Raw genomic sequence first — 17,614 nt, forward strand, 5'->3', positions numbered from 1 at the left:
GCACAAAGAGGTTTCTACTAGAAGTGGCAATGTGGAATCTCTTCCGTCTTGGGCTCCCTCGGGAAACCGTGGCCCTTACCCTCTGTGGATGCTGCTGTCACACACGCTGAACTGTCTCCCTGCCCTCGTTCCCACTCCAGGAGAACCAGGACCCTCCATGGGATTCTTGCATCTCTCCTGCTATTTCCACAAATTCTGACGTGCCTTGTGGGGCCCAGGCAACTGTGCTCCCCTTTCAAAGTCACAGCTGTGGGAACACCCAGCACAGAAACCCCAAGGGCACCCCATCAGGGGTAGGGCCCAGTTATAGACCCAGGCGCTGCAAGGTAAGGCTGCTAATGAAAATTTAGCAAATGATCATACAGCACGTGCTTTGTGCCAAACACCATTCCATACTGGCCCATTTGAGTGTTGGAAAAGGAACCTTCAGGGGTAGATACGTCTGTGTGCTCCACGAGCAAACTGAAGCTCACAGAGGCACACCAGCTACGTTGTTCCGAAGTGATCACATAGCAAGTCCATGGCAGAGCTAAGGTGCCACTCTAGGTTGCCTGGCTTCAGAGCCTGTGCTTTGTCCTCACTGCCCTGCACCAACTGATACATTCTCGGGATTGCATAAAACAAATCAAGTCACACACCTCCAAGGTCCCTCAACATAAGACAGTCTTTCCCAATTAGGACAAGGGCTTCATTTAACTCCATATGACATCCATGCAAAACTTGAACTCTAAATGGATGTCATCTGCCATAGGTATTGGGGCTACAGTAATTTTTCTCACGAGAGACAGGGATTGCAGTCAGTATGGGTGACCAACATGCACACATTCCTACTACAGTCCCCAGTGTCAGCTGTGTACCACATACCCTGCCAGAGCCACACCTCTCTTTAATATATACAAATCAAATTGCTTTGCATTAGAGCTATATTAATCTATACTTGGACACTCAATAGGAATTATGGAAGAGGTTTTTTTTTTCTCATCTACACTCAATTCTTAGTTATCCTTCATCTGTCAGCAAGAATGACAATTTCAAAATTCTCCTCTGCCTCAGTGGGCTGAGAATCCCAAAGTAACACAAAATTAGATTTGCAAGGAATTGTCATTAGGGTGGCATTATGTTGACATGTCCTGGCTTTGGATTCAACTCTAAATCTTGATGCATGTACTTCGAAATTATTTATCCTTGGGTAAGTTCTTGAACTTCTCTCTTCCTAGTTCTCTGTTGGTAAAATAGGGATAATAGTAGTATCAGCTTCAAATCGATTCTGTGAAGAGTAGAAAATATCTGTGGAATGCTTAGGAGAGGGTCAAGTATATGGTAAGCCCTTAATAAGCCAATGGAACATGACAGAAGCTGTTCCTCCTTATATGGGCAGAGCTGTGAAGAAAACTTTTGATAGTGCAGTTAATAATAATGATCACTGTTAATGTTTCTATGTAGATGCCATGAAAATGTGTTAATAAAATAATTATGTCTACTTCCCTTTGCTGCTACGTTGAGGATATACGGTGGAACGAACCACATAATGTGACAGTTGATAACATGTGTCATTATATCACTATTTAGTAAGAATTTTATTGGATTTGTTATGCAATTGCAAGTGGTTTGAATTTTCTTTGCTTGTAGCAGTTGAGAAATCAATGATTCTTGCTTTGGAGTTTACAGATTGCATTGCTAAATGTAAAACATTGACTAATGATAGAAAACTTTTCATATAAAAGACATAAATTTAATTTTTACTTACCTCTATCATCTTTTGCATTGGTAAAAAGAAATCAAAGTACTAATAAAATGATTGCTCAATGTATTTCCCCCAACATACCTTCCTTCACCTCCTGTTTTGGGTCTTGACTTTCCAGTTCTGAGTCGTGGCCAACTTTAGGTTCCACCATTTCCTCATCTTCTTCATCTTCTAGAGAAAAGAAAGATGAAAAAAAATTGCAATATTTTCTTCCCTTCAAATCAAAGCCTTTGGTTGACAGTGGGAGGTAGGGATAAAGGCTACAGCTCCAACCATTTAGGGCTACTTCTAAGTAAATCAGTCCACAAGGAATGCCCAAGATAGATATTCATGAATCTATGAATAAATTATCTCCAAAAGGGGCCTCTTTGAAAGGCTCCCCACGCTGCTGAGAAAAGTGCCCCAGGTGGGCACCTGCTACATCCGACTCCAGGCCCTCCCCACGTGCAGTGCCTTGGAGTTGCCTCCTTGACCTCTGCAGCTTCTTCAGAGATGGCCCAGGCACAGATCTTAAAATGTTTCCACCTGGCCCACATTCTCCACAGGGACACCTGCTGTACAGATGACTCATTTCCAATTTAATTCTCACCAAATTAATTTGGTTTTGACCTATAGAAAAGGGTTAAATACAGGTCTGACCCCAGGTCAAATGCCACTGGCAAGTAAACAACGAGGGGTAGCCCCCCAAAGTCAATGCCGTTGTCTGGGAGAAAGCAAACAAGCTGAAATGGCATTTACACATTTGGGGCAGCTCATGCATTAATGTGAGTTTAATGAGCACTCACACATGGACCCAGTCAGCTACTCTGCCAGATGGGAGTGTGCCCTCCTGCCCTATGCAAATGCAAGCACATTCTCTCTCTTCTCTCATCCTGCTTTTCTGAGAGGCTCCTTTCATTATAGAGCACTTGCAAAACTCAGCCACAATGGCAAAGATTTAGGAAAGAGTCAGGTGTCCTAAGAAAACCCAACTTATGGGAAATAACATGATATTAAAAATTAAAATTTGCTTTCACAGTTTTTGAATATAGCATTATGTTCACAGTAGGTAATTGATTTCTTTGGTTCAAATGGAGTTTAAACAAATGACTTCACTTCTGCTCCACCACATACAGTCATTCAACAAATATTTATAGACTTTCTGTAAGATCTTAAGCTTGATGGACAGTCCTGTTCTCATCACTGTAAATCCTCAGATTTAGAAACTCAAAATTTCAGTACCAACTACTTAGAGAACACATTATAAATCCATTATTAAATGCCCAAATAAATCTACATGGCCATAAAAGCAATCCTAAAAGTTCTGATAAGATTTGCAGAAGGAAGATAAATATAAAAATAGGGAGGTTTAAGGTACAACATTTTAATTTAAATATTAAACTTTTAATAAATGTGGCTTCTCATTGGAATACAATATTCTCTATGCATGCACGTAGATTACGGGAGACAAATCTCTTTACTTGCTACCCCCACTATACACATATTATATGTGAAGATATTAAAAACCTTCTTCAAAAGTCCTAGACACAATATGCACCTTAACATAAGCCACGTTCCTGGTACAAGGACCTAACCCAACGTCCAGTGAGGACCGGCTGGAGGGAGACTCCTCTTTTAGTAAGATGTGGATGTACAGGCAATTTTCAAAAACCCATGCATCTGCAGCAAAGCGGCTCCAGCTCTAAACCTTCTAGAGTTTTCTGTACATCTACAAAGGAAATTCAGGAGCCTAATAAAAAATGGAATTAAAAGATACAAGTAAATTTATCTTGTTGTAAAAAGTTTTGAAGTTCTTATATAGTTTTTCCATAAGATACATTTTTCATGAACATCTTGAAGACCCTCATATGGGTGGATTTCAAAATTCTCTGGCACCCAAATAAACTTATCTTTTAATTCCATTTTCCAGGAAATTTTTAAAGTATCACTTGTCATGGATTCAGCAACCATGCCCTGACATGTGAGAGGTGGACAGCAAACAGAGACATGAAGATGTCAAGTCCAGTGTTACAGGTTTTATTGTGTTCCCCAAAATTGATATGGTGAAGTCCTAACCCTTAGTACTTCAGAATACCATCTTTGAAAACAGGGCCATTGCAGATATACTTAGCTAAGGTGAGATCATACTGCAGTAGGTGGGAACCCAATCTTATGCAACTGCTGCCTTTGGATAAAGCAGACATCCAACAGGAGAACATGACGTCATGATGAAGGCCAAGGTCACGGCGATGTTTCTACAAGCTGAGCAGCACCAAAGGTTGCCACCAAACCACTGGAAGTGAGTGACAGCATAGAATAGATTCTGCCCCACAGTCCTCAGCAGGAACCAAGCCTAGGACAGCTCGGTCTCAGCTTCTAGCTTCCAGAACAGTGAAGTGTTGTATTTATGTTGTTTAAACTGCCTGCCTGCGAAACTTTGTTATGGTAGCTATTATTAGGAGTCAAGTAAAACTGGTAAGTGCATTATCTTCTATGACTTTATAATCTAGTAGAAGGGACATAAGGATACTTGGGGTAGCAACAGGTCCTTATGTCATCTAATTTATCCATCAGAATTTAGTACCTTGAGCCCAGTTTGATAGGAAGAAATTGCATAAAGTTCATGGAAAAATGGGTTGAAAGCTAACACACATTTTCCATGAACTTAGTGAAGACCCAGTGTCAAGAAGCCACAGTCATTCCTCCCCACTTTCTCCCAAATTTCCCAACCACACTGAGCTTCCAGTGTTGTCTGGTTCTGCTTGCTTTGGATCTGGGATCTTGAACCTCTAACCACAGCATGATGTGAAGCAGAAATGCCACACGAAGGGAGGACTGTAGTACTCGTGGGTGTGGTGTTGAGTTGCAATGTCGGGTGGGGCTTTGTGGAGGTTCTTTGAGGTGGACGTCACGTGGCCTCAACAAGCATCGTTCTACCACCTTCGGAAGGGAAGCAAATGTCAGTTTCAATGGGGAGGAAGTTAGGAGTCACACCCCTGAGAGCTGTTAGTGATTAGCCTTGGTGTCAGGTTGGAGTCCACCACTTGCTGGTTGTTCACTGGCTGAATTAGAATTATAGTTCTTTCTTAAAACACAACGCTGTCGTAAAAGTAATCAAAAAAGAGAATTGATGTGAAATTGCATTTTAAGCCACAAGACAGTTGGAAATACCCATAATAAGAAATCTTCAAGCAACCTTTGCCTTCACATATATGTCTACCAACATTGCTTTACTACGCTTTGTATGTATGTTATATGTTGCGGACACACAACAGAGAATAAGACACACAAAAACAACCACCACAAACAAATACATAGCAAAATGTAGTTCGTGTCAGAGACATTTGTGGGGGAAATGTAAGTAAGGAAAGGGTGATTAGGCATTCTGGCCAAGTCGGGGTGAGTCTCAATTTAAAATAGTAGCCAAAAAAAGCAACCCTGAGGTGACATCAGAGCAAAACCTGGAATTAAAGGAGTTAGTTGTGTGCAAATCTTAGGAAAGTAAGACTAATCACATGTTGATTCCGTCTTCTCCTAATGCAAACCCAGAAGATGTAATGGATCAAGATCTAAGTTCACGTGTTATCATAGATAACAGATGATAGGGGAACATTGTGTTTTCATTCGAGTCATCTAGTTTGTACATTTTTATCTTGCAGTTCTCAAAAGTGCAGTCAGTTTTAGCAAATGACTTTGAATTTGTAAGCTTTTTAAAGTGTCAAGTTCTCATCTTTCCCAAATACAAAGTTTTTATTTTCAACATTAATTCTTGGGAGAGTAAACAGAAACATCATGACAGAAAGTCACTAACAGCTTACTAGAAAAATATTATTCCATGAAGGGCAGGGTTATTTTAAAAAAAAGGGTTAGCATTGTAATACAATGCATTAGTTTATGCATAAAGATATGTGGGCAAAACAGCAGGTTATCTAATTCCTTAAATAGAAAATCCTTCCCCAGAGAGTACACTTTTGATACATGCTTTTTCTTTAAAAAAAACCAACAAGTATTTGTTGTGTTTATAGTTTGTGCAAAGTCCCAAAATGAGAGCCTGTGACTCATGGAGAAATTTTTTAAAGGAACCTGCCCTTGTAAAGTGGTTACGAACCAGTTGTAGGTATTAATTTTTAGTGGCCACAGGATTCTTTGTCTATCAGCCTTTTAAGGACATAAAGTAAGTGTTTCGGGGGATTTGCTAAGGGAATAAAACACAAGAGAGTGGTTTGTTTCTCTGCATACTGATATGTTTGCCTTGCTCAGCAAAGAGAGCATATTTTTCTTTTAGACCCTGGTTTCCTTTCTGGTGCAATTGGAATTACTTCTGTTGAAACCATTTTCAAAACAGTTAAATAACTTTAAAGAAAAGGATTTATGTAGGCCCTCTACAGACTACTGATATATGAGTTGTGCCACCAGTTCATACCCGGTTACATTTCCTCTGAGATTGGAGGGAGGGGAAAAAACTTACCACCCATGTATGGTTTCCTGTATCCGAGTCCACACAAGAAATTAAACCAGTGGCAGAAGTTAATTACCTGTCAGTCCAAGGGCTAATTTCAAACAATGGCATCTTTTAGACACATTATTTTATTTAGCACCCGTATTCTGCCGTCTCCAATTGCTGCATTCATTTCCCCTGGATGGAAAAAAATCTCTGGTAACCACTGTCCTCTTTCCCCAACACTTTCTCAAGGTCTAAGAATGACTAGTTGCAGGTTCTGCAGTAATCGCATGTAACATGCGTAGCACTAGGCTGGGCCCTTTGCATGAGCTCTGGAAGAGTGTGTTTCTTCTTTTGGTCTACAGTTCAGAATGCAGCCAAAGGGGCCGATGCGATGAGCCCCAGTCCCCCACTGTTGACATACTTGAAAGGGAGTACGGTACAACATTTGCCATTGGCTGGCCACACAACGTCAAACCTCCTTTCTGCTTGGGGACAGCGTTCTTGGAAGTAAACAGGCTAGACCCTAATTTTCCTGTTGTTAGTCTCCTGGTGACCAGGACACAGGCAGGGCTTGGAGAGTCGCACTGGATGCTCCTGCAGAGGCTGGGTCTTTGGAGCCTGAGCGGCACAGGGGACAGTAAGCACTCTTTCTGGGCAATGTGCAGTCAACGCCTTGGTGCCCCGTCTTCTGAGGTCCCTGCCCTTTCCCAAGCTGCTCCTTCTGCTCCTGTTGATTCTGTAAGCACCAGACTTCCTTCCAGTAAACCCCACTAGAGCTGGTGTCAGCACCAGAGTTCCTTCCAGTCAGTCCCCGTGGAGCTGGTGCCTGCTACTTGGAACCAGAGCCCTCAGCAACACAGGGCGGCCCTCTGTGAAGAGAGAGGCTTGTGTTTTACAAGGTCACTGGGTTCTCACTTTCCCCAGCCCTCTTAGGGCCTGCAAAAGCCCAGCCTAAGAAGGTCTCAGCTGCAGCCAGAGTCGCGCTGTTCTGTGCTGACATTATATGAGGGGGCTGTGACTCCTGCCTCTGCCACCCTGGGAAGGCTGCCAGGTGCGGGGAGAAGGGAGGCAGGGAGCAGAGGTGGCAATTTCCCTCCTGCCTTCCAGACCCCAAAAGGTATCTTGTTGCTCCCCAAAGGGGGATGCACGAAGCAATTAGCACTTGACTTTGAACTGAACAGGCCAATGACTGTAAGAGGCACACTGACATTGCATACCACTGAGAAAGGTGATTCTTGCAAATTAAATATAACATCAATCCAAATGGGACAGATTGTGCGCTTTAGGGGGTATGTATTTGGCCTGGAGACTAAGATGCTCCCATCTCATATCAGAGTGCCTGGGTTTGATATCCACCTGCAGATTCTATTTCCATCATCCTACTAAATGCAGCCCCCAGAAGGCAGTGATGATGGCCCAGGGAACTGGGATCCTGTCACCCACTTGGGAGACCTGAATTGAGCTCCTGGCTCCTGGCTCTCAGACTTGCTCAGCCCCGGCTATATATATATATATATATATATATATATATATATATATATGGCATATATATTCTCAAAGATAAAAGGGATGGCAAGGTCACAGGGGCAATTCTTAATCAAGTTATCTCCTGTGCTGCTGTCCATGAAGATGCCTGAAGAAACACAAGGGCTCTTCCACATGTTTGTGGAGAAACAGAATTAGAAGATAAACTGATTTTGGTGCAAAAGATATTGAAACCCATGCCTAAGTTTTCCATGAACTCTTTGAAGACCCCTTGCATGGGTGAGTTGCAAACATTTTTGTATGAAAATAAAGTTATCGTTATTGAGAAATCCCTCATTCATTGTTCACTCCCCAAATGCTTACAACAGCTGGGGCTAAGCCACATTGAAATCAGGAGCTGGGACCTCAACGTGAGTCCCCTGTGTGGTGGCAGGAATCCGGGTCCCAGAGCCATCAGCACCCGCTCCCCCTCAGGGTCTGTGTTATCAGGAAGACGGAATCAGGAACAAAGCCTGGACTGGAATCTAGGGACTCTGATATAGGACGTGGGCATTCCAAGCAGCATCGCAGCAGCTCCTAAATTTACTGTTAATTCAATTTTTCGTGAACTTTTTGGAGTTCCCTTGTATAAAGCCATGTCTTTTTTTTTTTTTAAATCAATTTGCTGCTCTGCACTTAAGAGCAAATGCCCTAGCCCCTTTTATAAAATTCCATGTATGGAAATTTCAGATGATTATTCTTAGAACATAATTAAAATGTTTAAGCAGAAAAGCAATGGCTTCATCTCTCAAATTTTATTTTAGATTAAAAAAGTTCACGTGAAGGCACTCTGTAATTCTGTCTTTGGCTTTATCCTTTCTCCTATCCTGTTCACATGCCCACGCTGGGTGATATTTACACCCCTATCTTCCACTATCATCTGCTATCTGATGTCTCCAGACTTCGTACTGGATGTCCCAGTCTGAGGGTCCCACAGGGACCTCTTGCTTGGCTTGTTCAAAGCAGAGCTCCAACCTTCCCCTGAGGCTTGCTCTGTGGACTGCATTCTCTACTTTCATCTTGCTCTGTGCACATGGAATCACCCACTGGACACCTGACAGCCACTTCTGAACCTTCATTTCTCTCAGAACTCTAGAAGGCCTAAGTCCTGACAATTCCACCTTGGGAATCGGACTCTAACTCACCTGTAACTCTACTGCCGGTTAGCATGCAGTTCTAGCAACCTACCCTCCTGGAAAGCCTATTGATCTCTGGTGTTGCACCACAGACTTCTGTGTCCCTCCACAACAACACGTCTCAGGCCACTTGAAGTTGGGTTTATGCATTGTTTCTACAACAAGATTAAAATCTCTCAAAGACCTACTCTTAGTGTTGTCAGTGTCAGGTACTGAGACTTGCAATATCAAAACAAAAGATTATTTTGGAACTTGGTAAAGTACAGCACCATGCAGGATTTTTTTTTTTTTTTTTAGATTTATTTATTTGAAAGGCAGAGCCAGAGAAAGACATCAAGAGAGAAAGACCTTCCCTCCATTGGCTAACTCCCTACATGTCTGCAAGGAAGCCAAGAGTCAAGAACTCCATCTGGGTCTTCCACGTGGGTGCAGGGGCCCAAACACTTGGGCCATCACCCACTGCCTTCCCAGGTGCATTAGCAGAGAGCTGGATTAGAGTTGGAGCAGCTGGGACTTGAACCCAGCACTTGGATATGGGATGCCAGCAACACAAGTGCCAATTTAACCCTCTGTGCCACAGCACTGGCCCCCATGCAGGGTCTTGAGTGACATAACAAGTTTGGACTTCTTCCTAGAAATCACTATTCCACTTTTAGCAAACATACCTCCAAGGCACTGGTGATGCTAAATAAGGCTTTTCAAAGCACATTTATCCCTTTCCTAGGCAGTCCTTTGTGCAGATTCTGGCATGTCCTCTCTGGGGGAGGCCTGATGCTAAATCAAAGACACAATGGGGGCACTACGGTGGCCACAAGAAAGTGGTCAAGCCTGGAGTCAGGGAACACGTAGGAGGCAGCTACAGTGAGCAACAGATGATGAGGCGCTGGCCTCCACTGCCTCATTGCCAATGGGTGTGATGGATTGGACTATGAATTTAGACATGTATTTGTATAGGAGACAGTGAGGGCTCTCGTACAAAGCTCATTCAAGTCGCCCTATCCTTGGACCAACTGTGTCCAGCTTGCCAACTTTGCTGGGTGTCCACAGAGAGCCACCTTCCCAATATATATCACAGTGGCCAAAATAAAGTATAACATGCCCCACTGAATGCTTACACAAACCAAGGTGAACGCCTCTCTGCTTTAAAAATATGCAGGAGAGACATATTTTGTGGGATTTTCAGTAAGCACTTTGTTAAATATACTACATGCTAATATTTAAAAAACCTTCACTTGCTGGTCTAGAAAAATCTGGCCAGAGTAAAGAAAACATACATTTCTCATCATACAGAGCGCTCCTGTTAACACTCCAGGCCACATCAGTTCTCTCTTAAGGCTCTAACATGACAGTACTTGGAAAGTTTACTTCCTGATGGAATGTCACCCAAGGCATTGCAAATAGGAGGAAATGAAAGAAAATATTCAAAATGAGAGGGAAAACCAGAGAACAGTACTTTTTTAGCAGCTGCTTCTGAAACTTGCAACGGTGCTGATATTTAATACGTGGGGCACTGAGTGTGCATTGACTTGGGTTGGCTAGCTTGATTGAAAGGACAGAGATGAGAGCTGAGAGAGAAGACAATGCCTTGCTCAGGGACCCTCAGGAGTCTGTGGATAACATCAAGTGTTTGGGCCTAAGAGGGCTTCAGAATCCTCCCCACCCCAGCTCCCTTATCTTTAGTTGTTTATGGTTTTCAGTGCTGTACCTTCCACGCTTTCTCAGTCATGGATCCTTCAGCCACAGAAGAGGATAGATGGGTGAACTAACTCACCCCGAAAGATCAGACAAGGGTTACTGAAAAAATTCATCTCTCAAGGCAGACTGCAGCTTTCATAGGAACTGGAAGATGAGATAATCTGGAAGAGTACAGCCAGCCTCAAGTCAGTTCTCTGTTGTGCGTGTTCATGAGCAAACATCCCCAGGCACCACTGCAGAAAGCAGCACGGCCATCACGCTCTGTGAATAAGGCCTCCTTGAATTCTATAGGACACAGTCTGTATGGTTATCCTTGGCAGCCCTGTTTCTACAGACACCTCCACACACACACACACACACACACAGAAATACATTCCTATCTCTTGAAAAATGCCATGATCGACTGCAGAAGGGACTTTGAGCTTTCTTTTTCAGACTGAAATTCCCTTTGCTGCCTATATCGTCTGTCGGACAACTCCATAGCCCTCTCTTTGCTTCCAAATGTTCAACTCTGCAGTTCCTCTTAATGGAAACCTTGCTGGTGAGAAAAAGACTGGAGTCCTGGGATAAGGATGGCATAACATTTAACATGCAGCCATGTCCCAAAGGAAGGTTCCTCAAGTTCCTAAATATGCAAAGGGTCTTGGGTTAGGTTAGCCAAACACAAAACAATCAGGAACCGCTAAGAAGCATGATTTTTCTTTGTACAGAAACGGTTCCTAAGGAGAAAGCAAATGTCATCTCTAAGGATCCTCAGCACTAGGTATTAATGCTAGGATAGTTCTCACACCAATCACTGCACAGACTGATCGTTTCCCTCTTCCCTCTTCTCCAGCTCTCCTTTTGACTAACAGGATCAAATCTTATCAATTCCTTCTCTTTGTTTGCCCTCTCTCATGCATCTCCCTTTATCCTCTCAATTTCAACTCCTCTTTGATTAAGATCACTACAGTCTTCTATGTCAGTTCCTGTCAAGGTCAACTAGCTGGTCTTCCTACCTTTAGCCTTTGCCTACCCTTGCCACAAACAACACTGTCAGATCAATCCTCACTTTTATTTTAAAGATTTATTTTATTTATTTGAAAGGCAGAGTTACAGAGAGAGGGAGAGACAGACATGGAGACAGAGATGGAGATGGAGAGAGAAAGGGAGAAAGAGAGAAAGAGGGAGATGGAGAGAGAGAGAGAGAGCTTCCATCTGCTGGTTCACTCCCCAAATGGTTGCAACAGTTGGAGCTGAGCCGACCCGAGCAAGGAGCCAGGAGCTTCTTCTGGGTCTCCCATGCAGGTGCAGGGGCCCAAGGACTTGAGCTATCCTCTGCTGCTTTCCCAGGCACATTATCAGGGAGCTGGATCAAAAATGGAGCAGCTGGAACTTGAACCAGTGCCCATATGGGATGCCAGTGCGGCAAGCCTGGGCTTTAACCCACTGCACCACAGCACCAGCCCCATGTCAATCCACTTAAAATAGAACTCTGTTCACATCAGTTTCTTCTTAGAAATATTTGATAGCTTTCATGATATGTAGAATAAAAACAGTTCTCTGGCCTGGTCTTCAAGTTATCTAATGTCTGATTCCAACATGTGCTTCCTAACTAAATTTCTTACACTGTGTACACACACTCACACCCACACATGCATTTAGTCTACCTGCACCAATACTGTGTGCTGCACAAATTCCTACACCCATCAGCCAGACTCCCTCTCTCCCTCCACAAATCTGAGCACTTGCTCCATGCAAAGTGCTGTTCTAGGTGCTGGAGATCAAGCAGCAAACAAAATAGGCAAAATTTCCTCCCTTGTGGAGTTGGCAATCTAGTGGGGCGAGAGATACTAAGCCAGATTACAAAGTAAACATTAGGTTAGACAGCTGCAAAGGCTAAAGCCAAAAACAAAGCAGTGGGAAACGATGTGTGCAAGGGAGGGCCTTACGGACAGGTGGCATCTGAAAACAAGGCTGCAGAAAGTGGGGCACGAAGCCTTGGGGACACCTAGGGGAGTACATCCTGAACAGAGGGAACAAAAGCACAAGGACAGCATTGAGCTTGGAGTGTTCAAGGCTTCAAATACTTCCTCTTCTCCAAAGGTAAAATCCAACTGCATGGGGCAGGTGTTTGGCACAGCTGTTACGATGCTGCCTGGGGTGCCTACAACCCATATCAGAGCGCCCCATTCAAAGCCCAGCTCCTCTGCTTTAGATCCTGTTTTCTGCTAATGCACACTCGGGGAGGCAGAAGGTGATGATGGCTCAAGTACTTGGGTCCCTGTCACCCACGTAGGATATCTGGATGGAGTTCCAGGCTCCTGGCTTCAGCTTGGCCCAGCTCTGGCTGTTGTAGGCACTTGGGGGAGTAGACTAGTGGACAGAAAATCTCTCTCTCAAATAAAATAAGCTGCAACTTAAGAGTTGACTTGAATACCTGCAGAGACCCAGCCCTCTCTGCTGTGCATGTGGGAAGGGATTTCTCCTGCATCTTTACAGCACTTCAGCTGAGCATCTCGGGAAATTATTTTTCCACATCAAAAATTATATTTTAAGATTGTGATGTTTATCATTCCTAGCTACTGAACTCACATTCACCGCAAGTAGGAATGCCTCTGTATACTCTGACTTGTTCTCTCCACCAGTTTCTTCGAGTAGGATCAATGACCTATTTAGAGCTCTATGTTCCAAAATAGATGTTGAATAAATACTTTTTCTTTTAAATTTTAATAATCTCCCTTCTTCCCAGGAGTTCTAAACAGGCATTTTCTCAGTGGTTTCTTCTCTGTTTCAGTTGGATCCAAATCTCCTCACCAACTTCCAGATTTTAATGTTTCCTTCTCTGAACCTCACCAGGCCTCACTATTGTTGACAGTAACTCTTGTCTGAATTCACCAGCAGACTCCCTGCCCTCGCTGGGAGGGCCGTGGTCCCTTTTCTGTGTTTGTCTCCTGTCCTTGCCACTGGTCACTAGGTTTCGCTGCCCACATACTCTGTGTTCAGATGTTCAGATCTACTCCAGACACCATGAGGAAACAGTAGCATTGACTTACTGAATCCTATATGCCAAGTTTCATGGTGAATACTCTATGTGCATCAGGCTACTTAATCCTCATAATAATTCACTGAGACACAAATGATCAACTTTATATACAAGGAAGCTGGGACATAGAAAGGGAAGTCCATCTGACTAAGGTCAATGGGCTAGAGGAAGCAATGGAGCCAAGAACCAAACCCATGTTTTTCCAATTCCCAAACACCTCCAATTTACTGCTAAACTGTACAAAATAGTACAAAGAGGAAAGGGGAGCTGTCATTGACATTTATGGGTTTGGCCACCCAGAATCCACTACCCGACTTCTTGAATTAACAGACCCTCTATATTTTGGTGGACATATCCCTTCTCACTGTCTGCTAAGAAAATACTACTTAAAACTCAGGGGAAGACTTGCATGTGAAGCAATGGCTCAGCAAGTCTAAATCTCATTATTCTTCATTCTGTTACTAGATTGACTATGAAATAAACTTCAGAATGGGACTCAGAAATAAACTGAGAATGGAGGTGCAATTAATAATTAAGCTGTGTAGCAGGCAATCAGCCTACCCATCAAGACACTCATCCCACTTCAGGGTACCTGAGTTCAATTCTTGGCACTGGATCCTGATTCCAGCTTCCTGTCAATGCAGATCCTGGGAGGCAGCAGTGATGGATCAAGTAGTTGAGCTCCTGACATCCACTTGTAAGACCTGGACTGTATTCCTGGCTCCTGGATTTGGCTCCAAACCCAGCTCTTGCTGTTGTGGGCATTTGGGAAGGTGAACTAGCAGATGGGAAACTCTCTCACTCTTTCTGCCTCAAATAAATAAATTAAACTAAAAAAGAATAATCAAGGTGGAATAGCAGGTGTGAATGAAGACTGTATGAGTACATCAGGACATGAAGTCACTAAGTCCACCAGAAAAGTGGTCACTTCTCCTTCTTTGGAGTGAGAGATTTTCCTTGGAAATTCAGGATTTTACCTTTAAAGAAGAGGACTTATCATTTCTATTGGACTGGATGGTTGTTCTGGTTAAACCAGGATACTTGGTCACCCTCATCATCAGGAAAATAAAATCCTGTCCTCTATTCAATTGGTGGTGTATTAAGGTAGAATAAAGGCTAAGTGGCTCACCACAGGAAGTACAGGAACAAGGGAATAGGTGATGGGTGGCAATAATATTTAGAACTGAAATTGAGCCATAGCTGAAGCTAGCATTTCCTGTAGTATCTATGGCCTAGATTTTATTTATAAAAGTCAACAAGCTTTTTTATTTGACAAGTAATTCTGAGTTGGTGTCTCTGATAGTATTCACCAAAAATATGAATGGTCAAGAACTTGGGGCCTGTGCTGCTGTGTGGTGGGTAAAGCCACCACCTATGATGCCGGTATCCTATATGCTGATTTGTGTCCCAGCTGCTCCACTCCCAATCCAGCTCCCTCCTAATGGTCTGGGAAATGCACAGGAAAATGGTTCAAGTGCATGGGCCCTGCTAACCACATGGGAGACCCGGAAGACACTCAGGAATCTTGGCTTTGGCCTGGAGTACTGGCTGTTGTGGCCATCTGAGAAGTGAACTCTCTTCCCCTCTAACTCTGGCTTTCAAAGAAAATAAATAAATCTTTTTTAAAAAAGAGCTAATAATTGTTGAGTACCTGCTTTGTCTTTTCTGTACATAATCTCTTTCAGAGTGCACACCATCTCCCAAGGTACATAGTGCTAAATGCATGAGTCCAGCTGCCATACCATTCAGGTTCAAATCCTGGTTCTACAGTTCAGAAGTAACTTTGGGTCTCCGATGTAACTTGTGTCTCAGTTTCCTCTGTTATTGAAAACAGAACCATTCTCCAATTATTCTTGGATAATGGTGATAAGGTAAGCACTTTATACATGTAAAGCATATTTTATTATTACAGATGACAAAACTGAGTTGCAAAGAGGTTAAATAAGCTGCTTAAAGTCATACAGTTGCTACCTTTAAGAGGCTTTTTGAATTCAAGTTTTTGAGGCTCTAAATTTCATTCCATTGTTACACGCTCAAGGGAGGCTATGAAGTTGAGAATAAGGCTAGTTAGTAGGAAGGAAAGGTCATGGAGACCACTATGGCACCTTTGCAAAACAAGGCTGCTTTGTTGCATCACTGAAAACAAGGCCACTTGCCATGTTCTATCCAATGGACACCCAGCTTTTCTTGCCTTGCCTAGTTTACTTTTGGTCAGAGTTCCAACATGGCAGGTGGGCTGCTTCACTAATTATGTGTAGATACAGATGTGTCCCCACCTACTGCAGGGTGGTCTTCCTCTGACAGTCTGGTCTGCCCCATCCAATCATCTCTCCTAACGCACAGGCTGATGCTGCTTCAATCAAGATGGCTGTCTGGATCCTGCCAAGGACTCTCCCACCTCACACCTCTGGACTGTGTCTGCCTGGATACTCGATGTCCAAATATTTATGTGTCTTTCTCCCCAACTGGCCCTGGTTGAAATGCCACAACATCTGTGAGGCCTTTTCTCTTTAAATAATAAATAATACAGCAACATATCTAACCCTACTCTATTTTGGAACACAGCCCTTGTTTTCCCCTCACTCTGATTTTTAAAAAATTAATAGCACTGATCACTATCTGATTTTAAACATTTATGTGTGGGGCCAGTACTGTGGCATAGCGGGTAAAGCCGCCGCCTGTGGTGCTGGCATCCTATGTGGGTGCCGGTTTGAATCCTGGCTGCTCTACTTCCGATCCAGCTCTCTGCTATGGCCTGGGAAAGCAGTGGAAGATGGCCCACACCCTTGGGCCCCTGCACCCACATGGGAAGACCCCGAGGAGTCTCCAGGCACCTGGTTTTGGAATGTCATAGCTCCAGCCACTGCAGCCAATTGAGGAATGAACCAGTGGATGGAAGATTCTCTCTCTCTCTCTCTCTCTCTCTCTCTCTCTCTCTCTCTGCTTTTCCTTCTCTCTGTGTGTAACTCTGAATTTCAAATAAATAAAAAAATCTTAAAAAAAAAAACTTGTGTGTGCGTGTGCATGTATTTTCTTTCTCTCACCACTAGACTGGAACTGTGTCTCTTTGTTTCACCGATACCCCCTAGAAAAGAGCTAGGCACGTGGCAGGTGGCTGCAAATATTTGTTGGGTAATAAGATGGCTGAATGCACAAGGGAACATCAAGGCACCACTGCATCTTGTAACTACCTACTCCTTACTCCTATACGCACACACACACACATACACACATACATACACACATACACATACATACACACACATACACACATACATACACACACATACACATACATACACATACACACATACATACACACATACACATACACACATACATACACACATACACATACATACACACATACATACACACATACACACACACACATACATACACATACATACACACACAATTTCAGATAAGCCAGTGAAGTAACGGCAGTTCCTGTGGTGGAGTCAGGACCTCCCACTTTATGGATGCCTGCAATCCCGTAAGTCTGTTTCCTATAAATGGAATCTGTCTCCTTAGCATTCTAATTCTCTAGAAGATGGAAGTGAGACCTTCTGAGGGTTTTTGCTAACTTCCATCGCAGTGTTTTCTTGTTCTAGTGTCAAATCCCCAGCCCAGAGAGAACTGATATGTTTTCCATCTGGGAATACATCAAAATTCATTACAGTCTGATGCTCACGGAAGATCATTAACACATTTGTTTGCTTTTATCCTGGCATTTGCAACTCTATTTGGGGCTAAATTATTTCCCTTGGTTTTAATGTCAAGTTTTCCCATTGGCTCAAATATGAAGTCCCTTGTCTGTCAATGTAATAATTTTCTATTAATTATAAAAGAAGAAAGCTGGCAGTTTGAGAGTCTTAAGGGAAGCATTTGTCTAATCCAAGAAACTGATTTTCCAGTTACTTGGACTAAGTACAAGTCTCAGTTGTGGTCAGATTCACAGATTTCAAAGTGCCCCTTGTTTTTACTTTCTGGTCAGTCTAGACAGACATGGTTCTTTCTTTCATTTTTCAAGCTGTTGAAACAGCACATTGGTCAAAAGAATCTAA

At 43.1% G+C, this 17,614-nt stretch overlaps 1 protein-coding gene across 5 annotated transcripts in view; it reads right to left on the reverse strand.

Moving 5' to 3' along the window:
- DYNC1I1 (dynein cytoplasmic 1 intermediate chain 1) overlaps positions 1 to 17,614 on the reverse strand; it is a 341,106-nt gene that overhangs the window by 130,592 nt on the left and 192,900 nt on the right. For 4 of the 5 annotated variants that reach the window (XM_062178067.1, XM_062178065.1, XM_062178066.1 and 1 more), the window contains one exon: positions 1,826 to 1,915. In XM_062178067.1, the coding sequence (XP_062034051.1) occupies positions 1,826 to 1,915 (90 nt within the window). The remainder of the gene's footprint in view (positions 1 to 1,825; positions 1,916 to 17,614) is intronic. The other variant, XM_062178064.1, reaches the window with a different exon arrangement.

The sequence above is a fragment of the Lepus europaeus genome, chromosome 20 (genome assembly GCF_033115175.1).
Source record: "Lepus europaeus isolate LE1 chromosome 20, mLepTim1.pri, whole genome shotgun sequence".
NCBI classification, from domain to species: domain Eukaryota; kingdom Metazoa; phylum Chordata; class Mammalia; order Lagomorpha; family Leporidae; genus Lepus; species Lepus europaeus.